General features: G+C 38.6%; 2 protein-coding genes across 7 annotated transcripts in view; one reads left to right on the top strand and one right to left on the bottom strand.

Annotated features, from left to right (window-relative positions):
• Window positions 1-24,346, bottom strand: part of LOC110015877 — a 755,614-nt gene that overhangs the window by 429,489 nt on the left and 301,779 nt on the right. The gene's annotated exons all lie outside the window — the stretch shown is intronic.
• Window positions 1-24,346, top strand: part of csmd3 (CUB and Sushi multiple domains 3) — a 478,616-nt gene that overhangs the window by 385,240 nt on the left and 69,030 nt on the right. For all 4 annotated transcript variants that reach the window (XM_023959656.1, XM_023959655.1, XM_023959654.1 and 1 more), the window contains 15 exons: window positions 477-595; window positions 1,623-1,698; window positions 1,796-1,912; window positions 7,814-7,927; window positions 8,030-8,125; window positions 13,531-13,734; window positions 13,843-13,967; window positions 16,478-16,574; window positions 18,179-18,283; window positions 18,370-18,488; window positions 18,938-19,007; window positions 20,325-20,441; window positions 20,676-20,885; window positions 22,259-22,447; window positions 22,850-23,027. In XM_023959656.1, coding sequence (XP_023815424.1) covers window positions 477-595; window positions 1,623-1,698; window positions 1,796-1,912; window positions 7,814-7,927; window positions 8,030-8,125; window positions 13,531-13,734; window positions 13,843-13,967; window positions 16,478-16,574; window positions 18,179-18,283; window positions 18,370-18,488; window positions 18,938-19,007; window positions 20,325-20,441; window positions 20,676-20,885; window positions 22,259-22,447; window positions 22,850-23,027 — 1,936 coding nt within the window. The remainder of the gene's footprint in view (window positions 1-476; window positions 596-1,622; window positions 1,699-1,795; window positions 1,913-7,813; window positions 7,928-8,029; window positions 8,126-13,530; window positions 13,735-13,842; window positions 13,968-16,477; window positions 16,575-18,178; window positions 18,284-18,369; window positions 18,489-18,937; window positions 19,008-20,324; window positions 20,442-20,675; window positions 20,886-22,258; window positions 22,448-22,849; window positions 23,028-24,346) is intronic.

The following is a 24,346-nucleotide window of genomic DNA, read 5'->3' as shown; positions in this document are numbered from 1 at the left end:
GGAAACCTTAGCTGTCAGCAGCACAACGCAAACCGTCAGCTGTCAGCAAGAACTCCATTTTTTTCTGTAAAACTAAACTGTACTGGTGTGTTTGTATTCAGGGCTTTGCAGTGGTCACTTTGGGCTACAGAGGAAAATAAATGTATTTGAGATTTTTAGGCTTGGCACAAGTCTCTCATAATTTTCACTCATTTTTACTTACTTTGGAAATAATCCAGATACTCAAAATGCAAGCAGTTGAATTTCTATTATACAATAAAAAATTACACACACTTAAGGTCTGCATCGCACCACTTGGAAAGTAAGGCAAAGGATCGGACTTGATCGAAGTAAACCAGACTCCCAGAAAGACCAGTGCTTTGCCTGCCTCTTTTGATTACAGCTAAGAACTTAGTTAACATTCATTTCATCGATAACGTTTATGTGTCTTTCACTTTGCACAACCTCTTACTGTTCTCTGCTGTTTTCCTTTACAGCCAAACTAAGAGAGTCCTGTTTTGACCCGGGGGTGGTTCTGAATGGGACCAGGCTGGGATCTGATTATAAACTGGGCTCTACAGTCACTTTCTATTGTGAAGCAGGATATGTTTTACAGGTACAAAAAGCTGAACGTCTGTTAATGTTCCTGGAACTAGCGATTGTTTTTGTCAATAGGACTGCTTGAGTTTGGGGTTGGTTCTCTGGTTGCGTGGTGGATAGATGGGCCAACTAGCGATTTGTTGATACATGGGTGACTGATTAGAGGACATTTCTAAACCTAAAGATCTCCCAACCAATGCATACTACTGGATTTTCCGAACTACATGGTGCACCATCAATGATCGGTCTATTTTCCAAATTATGTCATATATTAGAGGCTATGTTCATGCTCGTTCAAGAACACGATAAAAGCAAGTTTAACTAGCGTATAGCCCATGGTGTTCACACTGGACAAGCAGGGAGGGGCTTCTATCGTGCGTAGCTACGTCTGAACAAAAGTGTTTTGGACGTGGAAACCTGACTTTTTATTGGAAGTTGCCGCTTGAACGGGCATTGTCAAGAGCGGTGTGAACGAAGCTTTGTGTGCATTAAGTGAAACAAAGTAATCAGAGAAAAGTCCGTCAGAATTTAATAACTTTGTTCACAGTCATTCTAGAACTTCTTTTAACACCCTACACATAAACCATACTAGAAGTGTTAACTGTTAGTTTATTAACAAAGTCTATAACATCCAACCCTGTAAACAATACGTAATAAAAAAAAACCTGACTCATGCCGGTAAAACAGACATAATTGTTAGGAAAACGTAAAAAAAAAGTCTGACACCGCTACATGTTAGCCGAGTTATTCACAATAACACCCAACCAAACATTTTGATAGAGGACCATCTACCTCTCAAAATCGTTTCAACAGTTAGGAAAACCAAAATCCTTATATAAAGTCCTCAGAATGTCGTTTTTTGGTTGTTTTGTTTTTAAATAAAGACTTTTAAGTGCCCCTTGTAGTGCAGAAATTACGGTACTGTCTTTTTAATTGGCACCAGTTGTGAGCCTCTGGAAAAGTGTAACTTTTGGTTAATTTAATGACAACATTTTTTAAATTAAAATGTAATTCATCCATTTTTGACTTTTTACTTTGTTTAGGGGTATTCCACTCTAACTTGTAGCATGGGAGATGATGGCAGACCCGGATGGAACAGAGCTTTGCCAAGCTGTCAAGGTGAAAATGAGACTTACATTTTAATTCCTTACCGTTAATTTAGCCTTATTGCTGTCTAAGCTTTTTTTGTTTTGTTTTTTTTTGTTCACAATTCCAGCTCCTTGTGGCAGTCGATCCACAGGATCAGAGGGAACTGTTTTGTCACCAAATTTCCCCAGAAACTACACTTCTGGACAAACATGCGTCTACTCGATATCAGTACCTAGAGAGTTTGGTAAGACCCATCACACGAAAAAAATTAAAATGAAACGGAAATTTGCAATCTGCATTTTTTTTTAAATGTCAAAAAAATGCTGAAAGTGTGCTAAATAATAGAAAACCAGGGTTCTCACCTCGCTGGGTTAAAAAGTCGTAAAAGTCTTGAGTTTTTGTATTTAGAAATAAGGCCTCAAAAAAAAAAGAATTTAAAGAGTCTTAAGTTCTTGGCATCTTGGTTTTAAAAATAGTGTCATTTAAAACTTTTTCTGTATGACTTTTTTGGTCTAAAGTTATTTTTTTTTAAACTACGATTGTGGAGGTAAAAAAAAAAAATCACGCTGGACGCCAACCACTAATTAAAAAAAATAGATAAATAAAATGGAAGAAGAAAAAGAAGATGAAGAAGAAGAAGGGAAATAAAGAAGCACCTGTTTCAGCTAGTTGTGACCAGGGCTGTTTAGCCGGTCCTGTCGGGTACTGTGTACCGGTATGAGATCTTGCAAAGGTACGAATGCACAGCTGTGTTTTTTGGTCTTTGGTGTTTTTTAAGACTTATTCAAAAGCAGCTGCGGGCTGATGCCGCTAAAACTGTGAACTGCGCACCACTTTATCTCATCATTCTAGCGTTTTTGTAGTTTTTAGTGTCTTATCATTGCTACAAAATGTGATTCCCTATGTCCTCTAAAGTTATCCGCTAACTCTCTCACTTCCCTAAACAAACACACTGAACCTGTGCGTGTTACAGTCAGGGTACGCTTGATTTGTTGTGCGGAGACCCTCAACTCATTCACTGCCAAGGAGGCATTTTTATGTGTAAACTGGAGGTTGGTTAGTTTGCAAAGAGACAAGAAAAACAATAAAGTTTTCCCACCGTTTTCGGTACACAATTGTGATTGATAGTTTAAGATAAAACCCAGTGCAATAGTAGAAGTGAGATATGCAATAAAAATATTAATGTGTTTGGAAAAGTCATCAAATATAGCAGAATGGAGAGAAGATTGTTCAAGAGGAAGATTGCAAGTGAGGACGAAGATATATAAGCTGTCATTTTCTTCTTCTCCCCTACTAATTTCACAGAAGAAGGTGCATTTTTTGTATTTATCAAGTTCTTTAATACAAAATTCAGTTCAAATATGTTTTCCACAAAGCTCCGTCTACCTTTTTATGTACAGGAAAGATTTATTCTCTACTGCATTTATCTGCATTAGGGCCATTATAATTCATTTTAACATAATTCATTTAATAATTTGTGGTCGCTAATATGATTTGTGGTCAATGTTGGTTCATTTTAAAGAATCCAACTCACTGACCTAAAATCCATCCAGGGCATCTTCAGTCTAAAAACTTCAACCAGTGTGACTCAGAGATAAATACCTGCTACTGAACACTGCAGCTGAAGTTTTCCAAATTCCTTGTGTTTCTTACAAGAGAATCAAGTGTAATTTTAATATGTGTACAAACAAACAAGTAAACAAGAATCAGTGTTAGGTACTTATAAATAGTAATTGATTAATTCACTTTATTTACTGGATGAAAAGAGTAATTAATTGCTTTATTCATTAACCAGTTTAAAAAGCAGTTCACTACTCATTACTTTTTTCCACTCACATACAAATTCTCAAGGAAATAAAACTAGCACAAACAAGACACCCTAAAAATATAGAGGCTACACATGGGCAGTCAGGTCTTTTGACATCACCTCATTGATTTCATCATGAACATAAAAAAATAGCATAATATATACATTATACTATAGTAGCCTAGTGGATAGACAATTTGCTCATTGACACCAGGGTAGTGGAAAGCAGTTCATCTCCGGGGAGATAACTTGCATTTAAACAAAAATGTGTTTGCCTCGTGTTCGTCCACATGCATTTTCAGCTCGCTTCTTCTTACTTTGACCAATCTCCAACTCTGCATTAGCGCACATGCCTCAGGGACTATTTTTTTATTGTTACGTTTCATTTAACCAATAGACAATATCAGAGCCAACTGTTTACACACATTTGTTTGATTAGTCAGCGATGGTTCACTGCACCAAAATGTGATTAATGAAGTAATGAGGGTTTCTGCAGTCTAGTAATTGTAATGTATTACATTAATCCATTACTGACCAGTTATTGTTCTGAAATTTAAGGATTTAGTTTTTTCTTCCTCCATGGGGGGGAGGGGGGGGGAATTAGGGAGAGAAATTGGTCTAGATTTTTCATATGCAAGGTCTTAAAAAAGTTTTAAATTTACCTTGAAGAAACGCTTAGGAACCCTGAAAAATGTTGATTCATGCAACTGAGTGCATGAATATTCATGAAAACTTCATGGTGTCTATTTTGTTTGGAAATGTTTTTTTATGACTCTTACAGAGTGAAAGAAACTGACATTAAAACTTGTCTGAGTAGTAATAGGGGTACAATGCCAGCAAAACCAAGCCTTTGGGAGTTCTGGTAGATGTGTGATGAAAAGACACTTCCAGGCCTAGTTTTCGATTTCAGGTCAGAATTCCATGATTAAAGTGACATTTAGAGATGAGACGGTGTTTATCTTGCCTCATGCGATTGCTGTTTCTTAAACCAGAAACAAACGACACATTCTGAAAGAAAAGAAATCTTTCTTTTGTGTGCCAAAGTAATATATTAACATATACATAGATATAGTTTACTCTGAAAGGCTTAAGAAAAGCATGATATAGGCCCTTTAAATTGTCAGTTGGCAAGAAAATAAATATGAATCATGAAGTAAATATTTTGAGTTTTTTTACAGTGGGATTATAAATGAATTACCTCAACTCGTTATCTGAAAACTTATCTAAAATCATTTGAATTCATCTCAACCCTTCCTGGCTTATTGAATCTCATTTCATAATTGTGATTTGTATTGTTTTGGATACGGCTACATGTAAGTTTCCTTCATCCCCTCTAAAAATCTGTACAGCTACCAACCCGTATATGCATAGAGTTTGCAACGTACAAGCTGCTGCTATCAAGCACCGTTGGGTGATGTCTCTGCTGAGGACACCAACTCATGCACATCAAGTGACAAGATGGCAGGTCCATGGAGACCAAGGCTTTATTTTTTTCTCTGTCTGATGTCTGGAGCTCAAAAAACCAAATGAACCGTGAAACATTTTCAATCACCTGATATGTTCAGCGGATTGATGCAAACACTGCTGGACAGTTTAGGGCCCAGATGGCTTGATGAGTCTCCTGGGCGAATGAAAGTAGAATTTAGAGGCAGAAATGAGCTGTGTGGTAAACACAGTGAGTCGTGCAGTTGTGCTGTTGTCCTGTTTGTGACTTTAAACATCCATATCTTTTGTTGGACTTTGGTGTTTTTGTAACAATGAAAAAAATAAATATAAGTAGCAACTAGAGCCATCTTATTAGTCATATCCTACAAATTTTTAGATTTGCATATGAGCTTCTGCTTTGAAATAATTTCAGCCTTGAGCTCCTCCTCTACCAGCATCACATTTCAATCTCACAGCAAAAGGAGATGAAAACCCTAATTAGATCTTTTAAATCTAGCCATGCATGGCACTTTTTATATTTCAGCAAATGTGCAAAAGCCTGCCACTCTGTCTTCACCTGGCACTTTGCAATTATCCTTATATACTCACACCAACGAATAAGATCCAACTATGCAAAGCTGAATATAAAGATGCACTGCTCTACAGATCTAAATCTTCTGGAAAACCCACGGTTGTGTTTCCTCCCTATATGACTTGTCTTTAATCTAACATTGGAAAGGATACTTCATGAATGCAGAGAGGAAATCTTTGGCTTTAAAATAAATCCACAGAGGGAGACAATCTTGTGCAAAGTGGCCACTGACCTTCTTATAGCCAAATACCCTTGCCATTGTTCAGATTTAATCCCTTACAATTCAGCCTTTGGGGCTCAAGTGGGTGTGAGGAAGAGATTGAGACAGGGATATGTGTGTATAAGTATGAGTGTAAAAGGAAGAAAGTAGCAAGTATAGTACTTTAATTTTTCGAAGAACATGCTTATTGTTTCTTAAGCTAGGTGCACACTGGGAATGTGTGGTACGTTCAAAAACACTGGTTTTTGTGCGCACTTTTAGCATACGGCATTTACAGTGGTCTATCGCTACCATTGACTGTATAAGAGAACTGGACTGAGCAATCCCTCCCCCCTTAAGTTCCAAACAGGAACTTTTTAAAGAATTTTCTTGCAAGTACTATTTTATTTCTTGATAGGAATGTCTTTATCACAAGTTATTAAAGTTCTAAACTAACCAATCAGATGTATTAGGATTTTTTAAATTTATTTTTTTCTGAGGCTCTGGCTGTACTTGCAGAGCTGCTTTCTGTGTGCAAGTCTACAGGAAGTTTATGTATGCAGAGGAGTGTGTGCACGCCATGCGGAACACTGTTGGAACAACGGATAGCACTTGAAGACATGCATGTGTAACCCTTGTGCTATCCTAGGCACTTTAGCATTGGGAGTTGGGTCATCTAGACCCTAGACAATGCGCTGAACATTTTTTCTACAATGATTTGTGATCTTCACTGGTGTCCATGGATTACATGAAATCTTTCCACCTTTATCCACCTTTGTCATGGTAGGGAGAACACATCAGTGCAAGGGTTGGGTCATCTAAGATAGCACAAAAAGTGACTGCAAGGAACAGCAAGATTTCAACAGGAGCCTCAGTAAAAGCATGTGGTGCCCACTGGCCCCCACCTCGAATGTTCGACAAATTCTCCCAAGCCCACTTTCCGTGGAAAGAGTGTGGATTTCGAACAAGCTTACTCCTGATTGGCACCAATAGTTGCCATAGAAACATTGACTCAGACCAATTACTGTTTACTTATGTCATTTGGCTCCAACAGGCTTTTACAGCTCTACCCCGATATGTGAAAGAATTCTGCACAAACCGTGATTATTAATGTCTCTTTTATGATCACTTTTCAAATGTTTGGTACTTCCGTGCATTGAAAGGGACGCTACCCATTCGTTACTACCAAATTTACGTCCCTGATTGGTCAAAGTTTAACTGGTTTAACATTCAGTGTGCATTCAATCCCTGCACATTTTGTACGCAAATGGACTTAAAAACTTGAGTAGCGATGCTTAACCATGAGAGTTTTGAACGTGGAATCCCATAAAGGGGTGTTTACATAGACTTTTTAATTGGCAGTGGTTTCTTGAAAGCGCGTTTCCAAGCCCGGTGCAAACGTAGCAATAATGATACACCTACATACCTGCAAGTTGATACATTTAATATTTGCTTTGATGCTTAGCTAAGACAAAAATGACTGTCTTAGACCAAAAAAGAAAAATATCAGGCTCTTGATTCTTGTTCATGCTTGGTACTGCTGGGTTCATTTTCCATATACTCTAGGAGTCATGGGTGGGGTAGCTTAATTAAAACAGCCTCATGTAATTAGTAACCACCATCCACTCCAGGTTTTCTGCGGGAGCTTATGCTTTAGACGATTTATGTGGCATATATTTTTTGACGAGTTCATATCTTAACGTTCTCACTTTTACCTATTCCAATGTTATTTCAAAGCCAGAAGAATGTGCTTTCATACTGACATATGTTTTAAAATCTCATAAAGTTTATGCCTGCATTAGCATTTGACACGAACTGACAGCACTGATATTCTGTACCCATTTGATGGCTGGGTAATGGGGAGAGCCTAGATCATGATGAAGATAAAGTGATGTTTTGATTATTAAGCGTGCTGATATGTAATTTTCTGCCAATAGTTGGCTTCAAATCGAAGTTGACACTTGAGCTTAATAACATTTAAATGAGCTTTTACAGGTTAATTTTATCATTGGAAGGTCAGGCATGAACAGTGGCGTAGAATGATAATTTGCCACCATTCAATAGTGGTGAAATGATCACTTGATCTGACTTCTTCCTCTTTCTTCTTCATTTTTGCCTTTAGTTCTCTTTGGCCAGTTTGTGTTGTTCCAGACGTCTCTTAATGATGTGGTGGAAATATATGATGGACCCAGCCAGCAGAACACATTGTTGTCTTCTCTCTCTGGTTCCCATTCTGGTAAGGATCGAATGACTGACTTCATCTGTTAACGAAGGAAACTCACAACAAAGGCTAAAGCATTTGATGTTTTTAAATTTGTCCTTTTTAACTTTGTTGTAGGTGAATCTCTTCCTCTGAGTTCAGGAAACCAGATTACCATCAAGTTTACAACCGTAGGACCTGAGACTTCAAAAGGATTTCATTTTGTCTACCAAGGTAAAATGTTGTATTTTCTAGTATCTATGTTTTGCAAAGACTCACATGGAGTATTTTTATGTTTTATCAAAAATGTATTAACATGACAACATATGTTTGTGCCGTAGCCTAGTTTTGGAGGTAATTGGAGTGTGTCTCAAAAACTTTTTGATTCACTGCCTACAATTGAAGCCTTAGACACTGCCTTTACAGGTGGATCTATCTATCTATCTATCTATCTATCTATCTATCTATCTATCTATCTATCTATCTATCTATCTATCTATCTATATACTAAGGCTGTGTCCCACCTAAGTGGGGTAGCCTTGACAGGGCACAGATTCTTACCGCCCTCCTTCTCTTCCCCAAACCCTCCTCCTTCAGTGTGTGTGTGGGTGTGTGTTTGTGGGTAAATAATGGGCAAACCTGTATGTGGCACGCAGGTGGCCCGAATGAAATAGATAAGTTGTAGACTGCTTGGTGAGTCCTTACAGCCAGATTGTTTGTGCAATTTTTATCTACGGTCAGGCTGTGGACAGCAGGTCATAGGGAACATTTATGCAACATGGAAGGTAAGGGTGTAGTGGCTCACGTGCTTCTAGTGGATACTTCACTATACACTTACTACACACATGACAATCATAGATTACATATATGACATCCCTTGAGGTGGCTATACGAGTGTCAAGGGAACTGCAAGACACATCTGCGCTTCCCTAAAAAAAGCAGCTATGACCTTCCATGGGCCTGAGTAATCCAAATACTCTCAGAACCCATACAGGTCAACTCTCTGCATGGGTACATGTGACTAAGGCTTTAACCAAAAAGATGGCTATTGAAAAATACACAGTTTTGTGCAAACCTTTTGTACAAATCTTTCAGTAAGTGGAAGAAATCTAAAGGGCGGATTGATATTCACAGAAAGATGTATATGTGAAACCATGTGATGCATGCTTTCACAATTTACAAGTGTCTTCACATATTTAATGTAGACAAGTGTTTTAAACTGAACTCCACAGTGTTTTACAAATGAGGCCCCTGGAGTTTCAAAGGCTGAAACTTGCAATGGGATGCAAAACTGCTCTGCATAAACTCTGTACCTGGAAAGTTTGGGTCATTAGTGAATAGAGATGCTAATGCAAAAAGCCACTTCTACATGGTAATGATAGGCTGTGCTGTATACTAGAGAGCTGCATTGGGATTGGGTCCCGCCGGGTCCCGCGGGACCCAACGCAAATCTCGCGGGATTGGGCGGTTTGAATTGTACTGCGGGCGGGAGCGGGCGGCAAAAAAAAACTCTGCGGGATCAGTTTTGCCATGAATATCTCATGAATATATAATAGTGGACTACGTTAGGCTGTGCGGCTGTTGGAGTCTTATGTACTGAAGCTCCGTGAAGGCACCAGGTAGAGACGCCCAATGGCCACTGTCATCTAACCTGTTGTTGGAGGTGTGCAGCGCCCCGCCCCGCCTCTTAGAAATTGTGTTCTTTAAAGCCTGATACCGCGGTCGCGTATGGGCGGAGCTATCAGCTAAAGTTCTGGTCTGATCGCTGCATGGAGCGATGTGTGCATCAATGCATGGTAGACACGAAGAATGTGGAGAGATCAGGTTTATTATTTTAAAGAGTTCTGCTTGATAATCATGTTTCCATGTTTGAGTTCATAGAATCATCCCAGAGAGAGTCTCTGCTTCAACTCCCGCAGTGAAAGCTGCTTCTCAATCTGACGCCGTGTTTCCATCTCTCTGACAGAGTTTGAAGCCAAAGCCCCTCCCCCGCCTCTTTACCTGCTTTTCCTCTCTACCTGTTCACCTGTTCACATCCTCTGCAGCTTAGAGTTATTTTCCCCGCGCTCCCAGTGTGTTCTACACAGAGAGCGCAAAATACGGTCATAGCAGGTTAACACGTTAGTTGGAACGCTCTAGCGCAACAGAAGGATGAAAGAGCTGTCAATCTATCTGGCAACACTGCGCGATAAGGAAGAAGCAGAGGTTTCCTGACAGGGACATGATGTCAGTTGATGAAGCAGAAAAGAACCTCAAACGAGGTTCATCGTGTTCAGATCTGCGTTTCGATGCCCCACTGAGGCGCAAAACAGCAAAAACGGGAAAAGGCTGAAGCTAAAAAAAAAAAAAAGTATTTTTCCGTCAGGAAAAAATTAATTCATAGATTTTCAGCTCTGTTGAACCATTACAATGTTTTTCTTCCTGCAAATGACTTTGACCTGCATCTATCCCAGCTGGTTCATCGCGCTTCAGGCCGTCTGTCGTGGACAAACAATGTCGCGCACACACGCACACTTTTTTTACCGAACAGGATTTGTGAAAATATATTTAATGATTATGTTGCACATTACACAAAAGAGGAATGCATGAAAAGATGAGACTGGAGGAGGGACATGAATCTCTTTAATAATATCAATAAAAATACGTGTTTTTTCCTGCGGGACGGGAGACGATACAAAATCAATGCATCTCTATTACTGTGCGGGACTAAATTCTATGAGTTTTGCGGGAGCGGGCGGGAGTGTAACGCATACGTTGCGGGAGCGGGCGGGATTGGTCAGAAATTTGGCGGGTGCGGGCGGGAGGGGGATGAAGAAAATAGTCCCGCGCAGGGCTCTACTGTATACCAAGTTAATCTATCAGACATGGTTAATATGGTCTGTGATTTACATTTGAAAAACACTTAAGTTTCATGTGCAGTGACTGAAAAAATGAATTGTCTTGCATTCTCAAGAGACTTGTGACTTGATTTCAGGGCAACCACGGCTAAACAAAAGCTACACCAGTAGCTGCTTCCTATTGTCTTTATTCAGTAGTGAACTTGAGGAATATCACACAAACCATTTTTCTCCTCTCAGTGGATTACACGTTTTTTTTTTTTTATATTGTCGAGTGCTTGTCACTTATGAAGGCCATTTTAACAAATGTTCTTTTATTTGAACATGTTGGTTTAAAATAGTCTTTAAAGTTTGTTGTGCTTTTTTTCTATTTTTCTGTACAGCTCTTTAAGGTGATATTGTCTTAAAACTGGTGCTCTGATAACTAAACTTGATTTAAAGAAAAACAGAAAATATATCTGTTTATCAGTGCACGAAAGACTCTAACCTGAAAATATCTGGTGCAGAGGCAAAAGAAAACTGCATAATTATTTCCCAAAGTAGCACAGCAGAGATGTTGGAGCTTGTCAGAAAGACAGGCAGACACTGGACACATGTTCTGCGGTCAGAGTGCAGATTTCTGCTTCGCCTCTGGGGGAAAAAAAGATGTTAGATTTTACATGGCGTTGATGGAAAAGCCCATTCGGGCTGTTATCGGTGAAAAGTGCAAAAGAAAGCATCTGTGATGGTGTGGTGGTGTATCACTGCCCGTGACATGGACCTGACTTTAAATAACACTGATGCAGAGGAGCATGTGTTGGAGGTTTTCAGAGGGACTACAGGCCTGGGGCCTCATTTATAAACGTTGCGTACGCACAAAAGAAGGCGTACGCCACTCTCTACGCAATAATTGAGATTTATAAAAAGCAAACTTGACGGGAAAATGTGCGGTCCTTCACGCAAGCTCTGACCCAGGCGTACGCACAAAAACGGGTGAAATGAGAAACGGCGACACCGTCGGCAGATGGAAGAAACACGTGAAAGTGAAAATGACAATACTGCCTCTCAGAAATAACATTAAGACTTCACAAGGCAAGTCTTACAATTAACAGCCTACACGAACACGTTTGATCGATCAGCAGTGAAACAAATAAAAAAATCAAACGAAAATTACAACAGAAATTCAAATGAACACATATTTGCAAAAAGAAAAGTGAAACATGTTCTGCAATATTGGCATGTTGTGAAATAATGTACACAATTGATATTCCCGTCAATGTGTCCGTCTGGCGGAGCAGATATAGGAGCAATTAGACAGACAGATGGATAGATAGAGAGAGATGCATTAATTCTCCACTGGGGAAAGTTGTTTTCATAGTAAAATATTTCTTCATAAGCTATGGAATTATGGTATTCATGCATATGCCTTTAGTTTGTTTTATTTTTCATAAAACAATGTATGGCGTATGTCTCAACCATTCAGAAAGCAACAAGAAATTACATTTGCGCTGATCAATTTCCCATTTCCACGTCGATTATTCCCGACATCTGTAGCTTGTCAGATGTAATTAAATGGAGGGAAATAAAATGCCCCATCACAATGCGTAATGACGCACAATGGCTGATCTTGCGCTCTTAGAACATGTGGCAAATGGAAGAATTCGGAGTGAACGTATCTTTAGACAGCAAGGAGACTTGTTGGCAAACGAGGACGAGTGGATTATGAGCCGGTTCCGACTTCCTCTGCGGGCTTTTGGGGGTGTGTCACCCGGTGCATCTGGCGCGTCGGTGTCCCCCTCCGCCTCAGTCACCACTCCACTTAAAAGGGATTCCCCAATTATTGCCGCCAGTCTGTCATCAGGAGGGGTCAGCTCCGATGTCGTCCCCCCCCCCTCCCCCCACCCGTGTACAGCGCTAGACGTTTTTTTGCTTTGACTTTGATGTCCGACCTTTTCTTTTTTATTTCGGCCACGGTCCGAGGTTGTGAGGCTGCAGCATTTTCGGCGTCTGCCGCCGTCTGCCACTCACGTGCCTTTTTGGCATTAGTAATGCCCACACTGTGTCCTCCAAACAACATTATTCTCCTCTTTTCCACCTCGCCAACGATAACTTATACTTCACATTGAGTGAAGTTACGTTTTTTTGATTTTCTCTCCGTGTTTGGCATGGTTTCGCAATCAATGAATATTCATTTGTGGGTGTTTCACGGGCTATTTATGGGCAACTATGGGCGTGTGATGAGGCCGCAAAAGCTGCGCAGCATTTAGAATTGGTTGTGATTTATTAAGAGAAAGATGCGTAGGATGTGCGTGCGCACGGTTTTATAACTCCGAATATCTCTGTGCGTACGCACGTCCTATGTTTCATCCGTACGCCACTTCTGACGCAAATCCTACGCAAAGTTTTATAAATGAGGCCCCTGCACTGCAGAAAATGGTTGGAGGTTTTCAACTGATTTGGCATGACTCCCAGCATTCCAGTTTTAAACAAAATACATATAAGTTTTATCATAAAAGAGATAAATGCAGATAAAATCAAGGACACAAAACAAACTACCTTAATAATGTATTTAGCTCCCAAATGGCCATTAACCTTATTAATCTGCTTCACTGTGTTTGTCAAATGTTAAACAATTTTTTTAAAAATCCACATGTTGAAACTTTTTTTTATTTAGATAAATGCATTCAGTACCAAGAGAAAAATTACTTTTTATTTTTCAATTTACAAGCAGTGTCACATCTAGGACATAATGGTTGTCCATTAAAAAAAAAATGTTTCCTGTAATTTATTTTAATGCTAATGGCGTTTCTCTGTCACCCTCAGCTGTACCACGGACCAGCTCCACGCAGTGCAGTTCAGTCCCAGAGCCACGGTTTGGTAAACGACTGGGAAATGACTTTGCAGTAGGTAACTTGGTGCAGTTCGAGTGCAACCCCGGTTACGTGCTGCACGGCTCCTCTGCCATCCGCTGTGAAAGCGTACCTGACAACCTGGCACAGTGGAATGACACCCTGCCGACATGTGTTGGTGAGTCCATGCCTAAAAACTCAATTTTCACATGTTAATCTTTAAAAAATCTTCTAATCAAATGCAGAACAACACGTTGTAATCCCCCTTTTTTTTTATTGGTTCTAGTTCCCTGCGGCGGGGTCTTGACCTCCCGACGTGGGACCATCCTATCGCCAGGATACCCAGAGCCGTATGACAACAACCAGAACTGTGTGTGGAAAATTTCTGTTCCAGAAGGGGCAGGAATACAGGTTGGAATTGTCACACTCTGCTTTCAGGCTGACCTATGTATCATTGGCTTAAAAGCTGAGCATGCAGGATCTTAGGAAGATTAGATATTATTAGTAGCATGAATGGATGGATGGTTTCTGAGAGAAGAGCCATCAGAGATAACTGGATAAGATCTAATCATGAAAGATAACGCCTGCTTGTCTGTAGGCTAAACTGCTCTCAGGGACAAAGACAAAGGCAAAGATGCCTCTTTTACAAAGTAGATTCAGCACAAAATATCAGACAGAACTCCACAGCATTTAGTTTCTTCCACTAATATCACAGTAAAATGAAGACTAGGAAAAAATATTCTTGTTTTACAGAATGTTTTGTTCTAACTGTTCTGATCCTAGAATTAGAATTTTGAACTGGGTTGTGCTTTTTTCACTTTATTAAGTCTGTATATAAATGCCGCCTGGCTGGAACAGAGCTTTTAACAGCCTTGACCAGTTTAAGCAATGATCTGCAAAAAATTGTGACATTCTAAAACGGACTGGACCGGGCCGAACTGGACTCAGTGAAAACGAAGCCTACGTTAAATGAGAACTGAAATACAAACTGCAAAACTGCACAAAGAGACTGTTACTGATTCCTCGTTGGCTGAGAATATCTGAACTATTTCAAGATTTTTAACCAATTGTATCTAAACTTTTACTTTAAATATGTAAAATTTAGGGCCAAGGAATATTTCAATCCCATATTAAAGCAACTTTTTTATTCTCTTAAAATCCTTGCAAAAACGTAAAACTCTGTATTTTTGTCTAATTTCCAAACATCTTATTACTCTTGATATTAGACAAAGCTAACTTACTAATAATAACTTTTCAGCAAGTTGAAGTAACTTAAATCAATCAAACTTTCATATCTTGAGTCATATGAACTCAAAAACATGTTACTTATGCACTATTTCAAATAAAACACAAGTTTCTTTGCCTAAAAACATTAATAAGTAGACCTTTTTTTGGTGATGCTGAGAGATCATATTTTATAAAAAAAAAAGGTTCATTTGACTTAGAACACTTACATATCATTTTAAAGGCAAATTTATGTTAAAATATGTTATACAGTACCTTAAATTTATCATTGTTTAGAAAAGTTTAGCTATATTGTTCTAGCGCTTCAAACAGCTTATACCATGGTCCGGTTGAATACTCGATTCTGATTGGCTGCTGGGTATGCATTAAAACCTTATAACCGCACGGTGAAAAAAGAAGTTCCGGTCACCTAGCTTAAATGTTTTGTATCACTGCGCTGACTTCTTTAAAACAACCTTTTGCTTCATCATCTGGACAAAAACAAGCGGTAAGAGGTGAACTTCCTCTCTGAACTGATGTTTTATTCAACCCATCGGGACGATCAGCATATATATATCGCTGAATCTTGACTGCAGCGGTGGTGCTGCGCGACGCGGACTATATGTTACGTGATGCGGCGCATCGCTTTTTGTGAGAAAAGTGATCCAAATGGGAAAAAAACAAGAATTAGGGACTAAAACCTGGTTAATATGTATTGCTTTTGTAACTGACCATGGTATAAGCGGGTAAATGACCTTCGAAGTGTGTGCTTATTAATTTTTGATGCACTTCGCGGAAGCAATGGAGGACGGTTCAGGCTTCCACGGCGTGCGTTAAAAAGTAATGAACTTCGTCGGCCATTAACCCTTACATAATTTGGATAATAGTGATTTGTATAAATAGACCTATATTAAAGATATAAAACCTTTTCTGAAGCTAAGACATATATTTTAAAGAAATATTTCGAACTACCACAACAATATATCAAAATATTAATGTTTATGGCTAATTTTAAGATTTAAATTTGTCTTAAAGAGGTAGTATTTATACTTATCTTACATTTCCAGTGTAAGCATACATTGAAATGAAGTCCTTTTTAAGAGAATGTGTGCAATTTCTCACAACCACGGCTGAAAATATAATAAGTTCTCTAAAAAAAAACGGGACCTCATTATAGTTTTATTCAACTTACAAGCAGTGATGAGTTCATTGATTTTCCCAGCAAGCCAATGCTTCCAGGGAATTTAATTACAGGAACGCAAATTAAGTTAAGAAGCACATTTGTTTGGAATGATCCTTTAATATTTTAAATTACACTGCAATGAGCCTGGTGGACTTATTATAGCATGTCATTATATGTTGGTTTTGTGGCATGTGTGGAACAACAAGCGGAGCTTTCCAGTCTTCCATTTACATGATGAGTGGTTTTATTCCTGGTGACCACAAAGCACATCCTGAAGTGTCCTCGGGCAACACATTCAACTTGGCATTGATGAATTCATCAGTGTACTAAGACAGAGAAACTGGAACACTGATAACAAAAAACTATTTAAAAAAGCAGAATGATTTGTAGGCTATAGATGATAGCAAAAAATGCTTAAGGAAGTGAAGAGAACCTTTAATATATATATAGTTAAAAAAAACTTGTAAGAATGAGTTTAGGTCAATTTACATTTCTTTTCTTGTATTTTCTCCAGATACAGGTTGTAAGTTTTGCCACAGAGCATAACTGGGACTCGTTGGATTTCTACGATGGTGCTGACAGCCATGCACCACGACTGGGAAGCTATTCTGGTATACCTTTTTTTTTTCAATTAAATATTGCACATAACAATCTCTGGAGATTTTCTGTTTAAATCACCAAAACCTATTTGCTTGTATTGTGATCTTTTAGGATTATAAAAAGATAAGCTACAGTGAGGTAAAAAAGTATTTAGTCGGCCACCAATTGTCCATGGCCTCTTTCATTCTTTCCTTTAAACGGATCAGTTGTCCTGATGTTTCCACCCTCGTGCTTTACAGTAGGTCTTGTGTTCTTTGAATGCAACTCAGCATTCTTTCTGCTTCAAACACGACGAGTAGAGTTCTTACCAAAAAGTTTTATTTTGGTTACATCTGACCATAGGACATTCTTTCAATCTTCTTCTGGATCATCCAAATGCTCTCCAGCTAGCTTTAGACAGGCCTGCACACGTTCTGGCTTTAGCAGGGGGACACGTCTGGCCCTGCAGGGTTTGAGTCTCTGGTGGCGTAGTGTTATTGGTGGTAGCCTTTGTTACTTTGGTCCCAGTTCTCTGCAGGTCATTCACTAGGTCCCCCCCATGTGGTTCTGGAATTTTTGCTCACTGTTCCTATGTTCATTTTGACCCCATGGGGTGAGATCTTCTGAGGAGCCAAGATGGAAGGAGATTACCAGTTGTCTTGCATGCCTTTCATTTCATAATAGTTGATCCCACAGTTGATTTCTTAACACCAAGCTGCAGATTAAGTCTTCCTAGCCTGGTGCAGGTCAACAATTTGGTTTCTGGTATCCTTAGACAGCTCTTTGGTCTTGGCCATAGTGGACCCATTTCCCAAAAACTTGAATAACAAGAAAAAGTGTATTTATTTCTATAATGTGTGCAGAAGCGGTTCATTTCCCACCAAATACTGAACTCCACATTGCTCTTAGTGGTTATAGGTTTTGTGCATGTGTGTGTGCATGGGCAAAGGGGACTGTAAAGCACTTTGGGCGTTCTAAGAAGGTAAAGCCTATATAAGTCGTACAATAATTCCTTTCAACAAAAGTATTTTTGAAGTTTTCTTATTTTTTGAAATCCTATCTTTGTGCTTTTGAGCCGGAACCCTAATTTATGTAAAAATAAAAATTTAAAATACTTGATATCAATTAAACAGAACACCCTGCATCTAAATACTATGAACATTTAATATGTTTGAATGGAATTATGGAAATAAATACGGTTTTCCGTGATATTCGATATTTTTGGAAAGGGTATGCATGCGACACTTTGGTGTGGATGTCATTCCTATGACCATTGATTGAATCTAAAAAGCTAAACTTATATCCCTTGCAACACAGAAAAAAATCATGAACCAACTTTCCTCCAGTGCTACAGTTTCTCTTTTGTACTTACTCCTTTCCACACACTAAGTAGGTCAAGTCAACATTTGAAAAGTGGCTTCAAATAAAACAGATACCTCAAATGAAAGTAATTCCCTTTGCCCTTCTTTAAGAATTCTCGGCTTGGAAAAGAAAAATGTAGGTTTTAGCAGATCTTTGTTACTTCCTTTGCGACAGATTACTCTTCTGATTTGTTCTAAAGGTTTAGTTTTTTTGGGGGGGGGAAAGAAAAGAAAGGTCTTCATTCTCTGCTTCTCTCTGCTCCCTCTGTTTTCAGGCACCACGATCCCTCCTCTGCTGAATAGCACGTCTAACAACCTTTATCTGAGCTTTAGCTCCGATATCAGTGTCTCAGCTGCTGGATTTCACCTGGAATATACAGGTACATGTTTGTACGGCTTTATCTGTAGCTTTTGCACTAAATACAGAGGGAAAAAAAACATGTTTTTTTGTTTTTTTTTTAAACAGCTATTGGTCTTGAGTCATGCCCAGAACCACAGACTCCAAACTATGGGATTAGACATGGAGACCGATTCATGGTGGGCGATGTTGTGCAGTTTTCATGTGAACAGGGATATTCCCTTCAGGTAAAATACCACTTACTTCTCTTTGTTGATTCACATGATCAACTTAAAAAGATGTGAAAGAAAGATCACCACTTCAAAAGCACCCTAAGCTATGCAATTCCTGTTCAACTTGATTCAAACAGACTGCCAATGCTGCATTTGAAATAATTTCAATATGCTCAATTTTTGTATGAGCTACCATTCATTAATTTAACCTTTTTGGCAGGTTGTTTTTTTGTCTGTAACCAAACTGTGGAATCAGATGTAGTTTGCACAAATCGACTAACATCAATATTTCTTTGTTGTTTGGCCAAATTCTTCAGTTTGAATGCTTTCTCATTGTGATCTATACAGAAGTGTTATGCAATTCAAATACATAATTTCCAAATGAGTGCTTTTAGAAAAATAAGTCTGTGATGTTTTCTCAGCTTGTGCTTAATAACAAACCATGGTTGCGTTTACACTTCCAGGGCAATGCCCACATCACCTGCATGCCTGGACCAGTCAGAAGGTGGAACTACCCCGTTCCCTTGTGCATTGGTGCGTGTTCATTCTTCTATCCCACATCCATGCACACTTGTGTTCAATCATAGGTCTTAGCGGACCCACTTATTAAAATAATTGTGCATTTTTGTGATTCTAGAACCAAATATGACTCAGATGTACGTCTTTCAGAAAAGGATGTTAGCCATGAAAAAAATCCAAGATTTAAAAATACCGTATTTTTTGGAGTATTATTCGTATGTTTTTCATGGTTTGGACGGTGGTACAACTTATACTCAGGTGCCACTTATGTGTTGTTGTTTTTTTTTTTTTTTTTTTTGTAAATAGCAACAACCAGTAGAAGGCACGGTAGATGTGTGTATCGGTGCTTATGACAGCAGCGCAGAAGATGAAGCAACACTCAGTCTTACGCCGGACCTGGGGGAATAGTTCCAAAGCGACAAAGAGGATGAAGAATTCAATGGATTTAGTGTTTTAAAATGACAAACTGTTCAATTGACTTGTTAGCATTTTATTTATGTAATGGTTATCTGAATAATTGTTTATATGTTACGCTTATATTTTATGCTAATATACTAGATTCCTTCTATGTTTCATGAAGCTAAATAAGCATCAATGCGTTACAGCAGCGAAGTGTGCAGATATCCAGTCTATTATAATTTATTCCATTATTATGATTTGCCTTTCAAGATAAAATGTCCGTTCTTGTTCCCAAATTTGATTAAATTAATTTCTCTCAGAAGTGTGACTTATACTCCAGTGCGACTTATATGTGATTTGAAACTATGTGATTTTATTTCCTTTATTATACATTTTTTGTCTGCTACAACTTATAGCCTTAGTGTCCAAGAAATACGATATATGTAATAACAATTGAGTGTTTGGCCACCATCTTTAAAAATGTCCACCATTTCAGACTTTTAACATACTTTTCTGAAAGAGGCCATCCTAAGGAACAGCCATGCCCAATTTGGTGCTTGTACCACAAAATGCACGATTTGTCTGAAAAACAAGCTAATCGGCTCCGTTATCTGGAGAGAAACATACTTGAAATTACTCTGCTGCAGTAATTATGCAGACTGTTTCTGCTGCCTCTTCTCGATAAAAAGCTTTTTGATTAGTTTACTGTTCTGTGATGAGCTGAATACTTTTCTGCTGAATTGATGTAAAGCTTAGTTAAACGGCTGCGGAATATTACCTAACATTAAGACGACCAGGAAGTAACGAGGTCTGCACGCAATTAGTTTAATCGATGATGCAGATCCAGACAATAGAAAGCAGTATATATCTTTTTTTTCTTCAAAACAAATTAGGTTTTCATTTCTTTAATTCTATTTGTCTTTCTTATTCCAGCTCAGTGTGGTGGGTCCATGACAGAAGTAAATGGAGTGATTCTAAGTCCTGGTTACCCTGGAAACTATCCCAGTGGATTAGACTGCACATGGACTGTCACTTTACCTGTTGGCTTTGGTGAGAAATTGTCAAGATTTCAGTGCAGTGCTAAGCAAATAGTGAATTTTGTTCCCGTTTGGGCTTAAGTCTTGATTTTTTTTTTTGTCTATTTTTTGTTTTATTTCTGTTATGTGTATGACCCACTGTAAATAAGGATAAAGGCAATTAAGTACTAAAGATGGCCATAAATAAAGTGCTTCTCACATGATGTCAGTCTCATATCGTTTTTCTAAGCTGTGTTTTTTTCATCAGGTATTCATCTCCAGTTTTTGAACCTCTCCACCGAAGCGATCCACGATTACTTAGAGATTCGAAGTGGAACACTGGAGACCGGGAGTGTGATTGACCGCTTCAGTGGGCCGATCATTCCAAAGCCTCTCTTCAGCACCACCCACCAAACCAGCTTTTCTTTCCACAGCGACTACTCACAAAACAAACCCGGGTTCCACATCGTGTATCAAGGTAAATGTTGACTCTGTAAGTTCTCCAACGTCATGTTTACTGTGACCATTTCCTGAGCAAAAGGAAAACAAAAGCAGATGAGTCCTTGCTGCTTCTTCCAAGAGCAGAAGCTGCTGACAATGTGGGAGCATGAGTGATTTCATTCATTGTGAGCGTTTCACAGGAAAATTGAAAGCTTTAATGAAGACGTGAGGAAGCAGTTATTACTGCATACAGGTTCCTAATTTAGTGAATGATCTCAGTTTTTGAGATCTGTTCATGTTTTTACGGCTTAATTCTTTTTATATTATTACTCCACGGGGCTGAAGCTAAGGTAAAACAGGCATACTACATTTATTTTTTAGGAAAATAATTGTGGCCCTTTGTGGTGTGTTTTCTCTTCATTATACTCTTCACAACAAACTTAAAAAAAAAAAAATTGAATCTAGCAATCAAAAAATTGCTAGAAGAAATTATATGACTAATGTTTGATAAATATATTATTTTCATTGCTTTTTGTATTCCGACATTTTTACTTTGCTTTACAACTTACATTTTTTTCTCAGGTTGGTTTCAGTCTTTGCCGAATAATATTGAAGCATGTTAAAGTAGTGCGGGCAAAGCGACACTTAAGACCCTTCTTGATTTATTATGTAGACATTTTTGGAAACAACTAATTTAGAAATGTATGTGCAAAATGTAATTTTACTTCTTAAAACTTAAGTCATTCAATAAAAATCAAACCATAAACCAGACAAAATAGTTACTTGTTATGACATATACCCAGTTGTTTTGCTCGTGCATTTGTGTTAGTGTGGGAATGGATTTACTTCCTGATTCTTATCTATAACTAAAGTATTTTCTGTACTATAAGCCGCACTTAGCCTTTTTTTTTTTTTTCAAAAAACGATAGTGCGTCTTATAATCCGAAGCACCTTAAATATGAATTTATTTTGGCTGTGCTTACTGATGTCGGAGCGGTTTTGAGAGATACTTGGCTCACTTTTTTTTTACTTACAAGGTTGGGAGTTAGCGCAGTCACAGTGATGTTTCTTTTAGTGGTATCAACCTGTTTTTTTACGTGTTGGGAGTCACAGGTAATTGTAAATACACTAATGTGCTACTGATTCTAACATGGTGAACATGTAGCATGCTTCAAACAAGTTCTAGAGTTACTGTGAATGCAGTTAATAAAGTTAATAAACTGACAGATGTGCTCATCTCTGACACTTATAGTTTGATCTGCAGGCGATCATTGCACAAAATATAATTTTGAAAACATTTTATGAAATCCAATCCATCCCATAGTGCGGAAACTTTCATCATTAACCTCAACACTTCATTACGATGGTATGAGGACTTTTCTTAAACCCGTCTTAACTTTTTCTCTACAGCCTATCAGCTCCAGAGCTGCCCCGACCCTCGGCCATTCCGAAACGGCATCGTTATCGGCACTGATTTTAGCGTGGGCATGACGGTGTCGTTTGAATGCCTCCCTGGATACTCTTTGATTGGGGAAGCTTCCCTAACGTGTTTACATGGGGTCAGCAGGAATTGGAACCACGCACTTCCACGATGCGAAGGTAGCTGCCTGCTAACTCCCCTTAGCCTCAATGGTTTGTTATGAGGAGAACTGTGTTGACCAACTTTCCCTAACTCTACTAACATCTCCTTCTTTGATAAAAAGAGAACTATAAACTTAAAATTAGACTGTATAAATGCCGTTTGACCATTGTATATGTAAAATGAAATGTATTTGTTATAATTATTCACCTTACTTTCTTTGTTTTAATTTACACTTGGCACTTAATGTAATGTAGTGTCTCACAATCTCAGTAATAGCAACATTAAACACCTGATGGGTAACCTACACCTGAGCTGCAGAGCTGTCATAAATTCTAATTGCTACTTATTAACAGTAATACAATTGTCTGACAATAATACTGGCGTGCTGGATATTCAATGAAGGTAATTCTGTTTCACAGCTCTGTGTGGTGGAAACATCACATCACTTAATGGAACCATTTACTCCCCCGGACACCCTGAGGAATATCCAAACTTCCAAGACTGTGTGTGGAGCGTAAGAGTTCCTCCAGGACATGGAATTTACATCAACTTCACTGTACTAAACACTGAGCCCATATATGACTACATAACTGTCTGGTAGGTGCAGTTGAACTCTTTTAAAGTTTTTGCTTCTTATATTGTTTTTCATCCTTTATAATCAGCTGTGGAGTTTGTTTTCTCTGTCAGAGAATAATCAGATCAAATAAATGGATATTTTTCCAGGTTTGCAACAAAAGCACAATTTACTACAGATGCTGGAGATCATATATGTCTCAGCTTATACAAAAATATCTAGTGACGCCTATATTTATGTGCCGCAGCAGTCTAGGACGGAAAGGACTATATTGTCACACATTCAAATATGCACCAGCCTTTGTTAGTACCTGATGAAAAAGAATTTTGGTGAATGTGAACAAACCCTCGCCCCAAAACATGATGACATTACAGCGGGCTAAACCATCAAAAATAAATTGGACCAAAATCTTTTGGGGCTCAAAGAATATTTCAAACTCCACAAATGAAACCAAAACGGACGTGTCATGAAGGATGTCCCAGAAATGTGTATGGGATGGCTGCAAGACTTCCGGCTTGGTGGCTATTTTGTTTCAATGTGTAAAATTTAGGGATTTTCACACAATTTGGGACAAAAAAAAAACTTTTGTTCTTCATGTGGTTTCACACACATGCCACAACGTTAAGTCTACATCCTCAATCGGAATTTTCTTTGACCTGTGGCTTCAGGAAGAGGCTGCCCTCTTGAAAGAGGGTCTAGGCACGGGTCCCCAAATCTAGGCCTCGAGGGCCGCTGTTCTACATGTTTTCCAACCAACCTGCCATTGAAGCTCCTTATTGGCTAAACAAACCTGATCCAGGTAATCAGCCGCAAATAAGGAGGGGTTTCTGGAATACCAGCAGGACACCAGCCCTGAAAGCTTGGATTTGGGGACCCTTGGTCTAAGGGCAGGGATGCCCAGTTTAGTTTAGGATTTACCTGTTGAATTCTATGACTTCATGTTCCTTATGATTTTACATTTACTATACAATTTCCGGTTATGAAGCCCATTGAGATGACCATTGTTGTAATATTGGACTATATAAATAAAATTGAATTGAAATTACCAAAAAATAAATACACCTTTAGTACCATCTACAAATTCACACTCCTAGCGATTTTGATCTCTCGCCTACTAACTCCTCATACATCATTGGGAAGCTATTTGGAGAAAAAAGGAAGGTTTAAAAGTTTGTAGATCTAGAACGGCATTAGGGTGGCGAGCAGTGGCGGCTTCTGCCCTACGTTCCTTTTCAAGAAAATGGTCTATGACCCACTACGACAGGGTCACAATAATGTAATTTAAAGAAATATAACACAATATAATCACAGCAATATAATTTAAAAAATTTTGGTCGGAGCA

This window comes from Oryzias latipes, chromosome 11 (genome assembly GCF_002234675.1).
Source record: "Oryzias latipes chromosome 11, ASM223467v1".
NCBI classification, from domain to species: domain Eukaryota; kingdom Metazoa; phylum Chordata; class Actinopteri; order Beloniformes; family Adrianichthyidae; genus Oryzias; species Oryzias latipes.
This window is presented reverse-complemented; position numbering and strand designations above follow the sequence as displayed.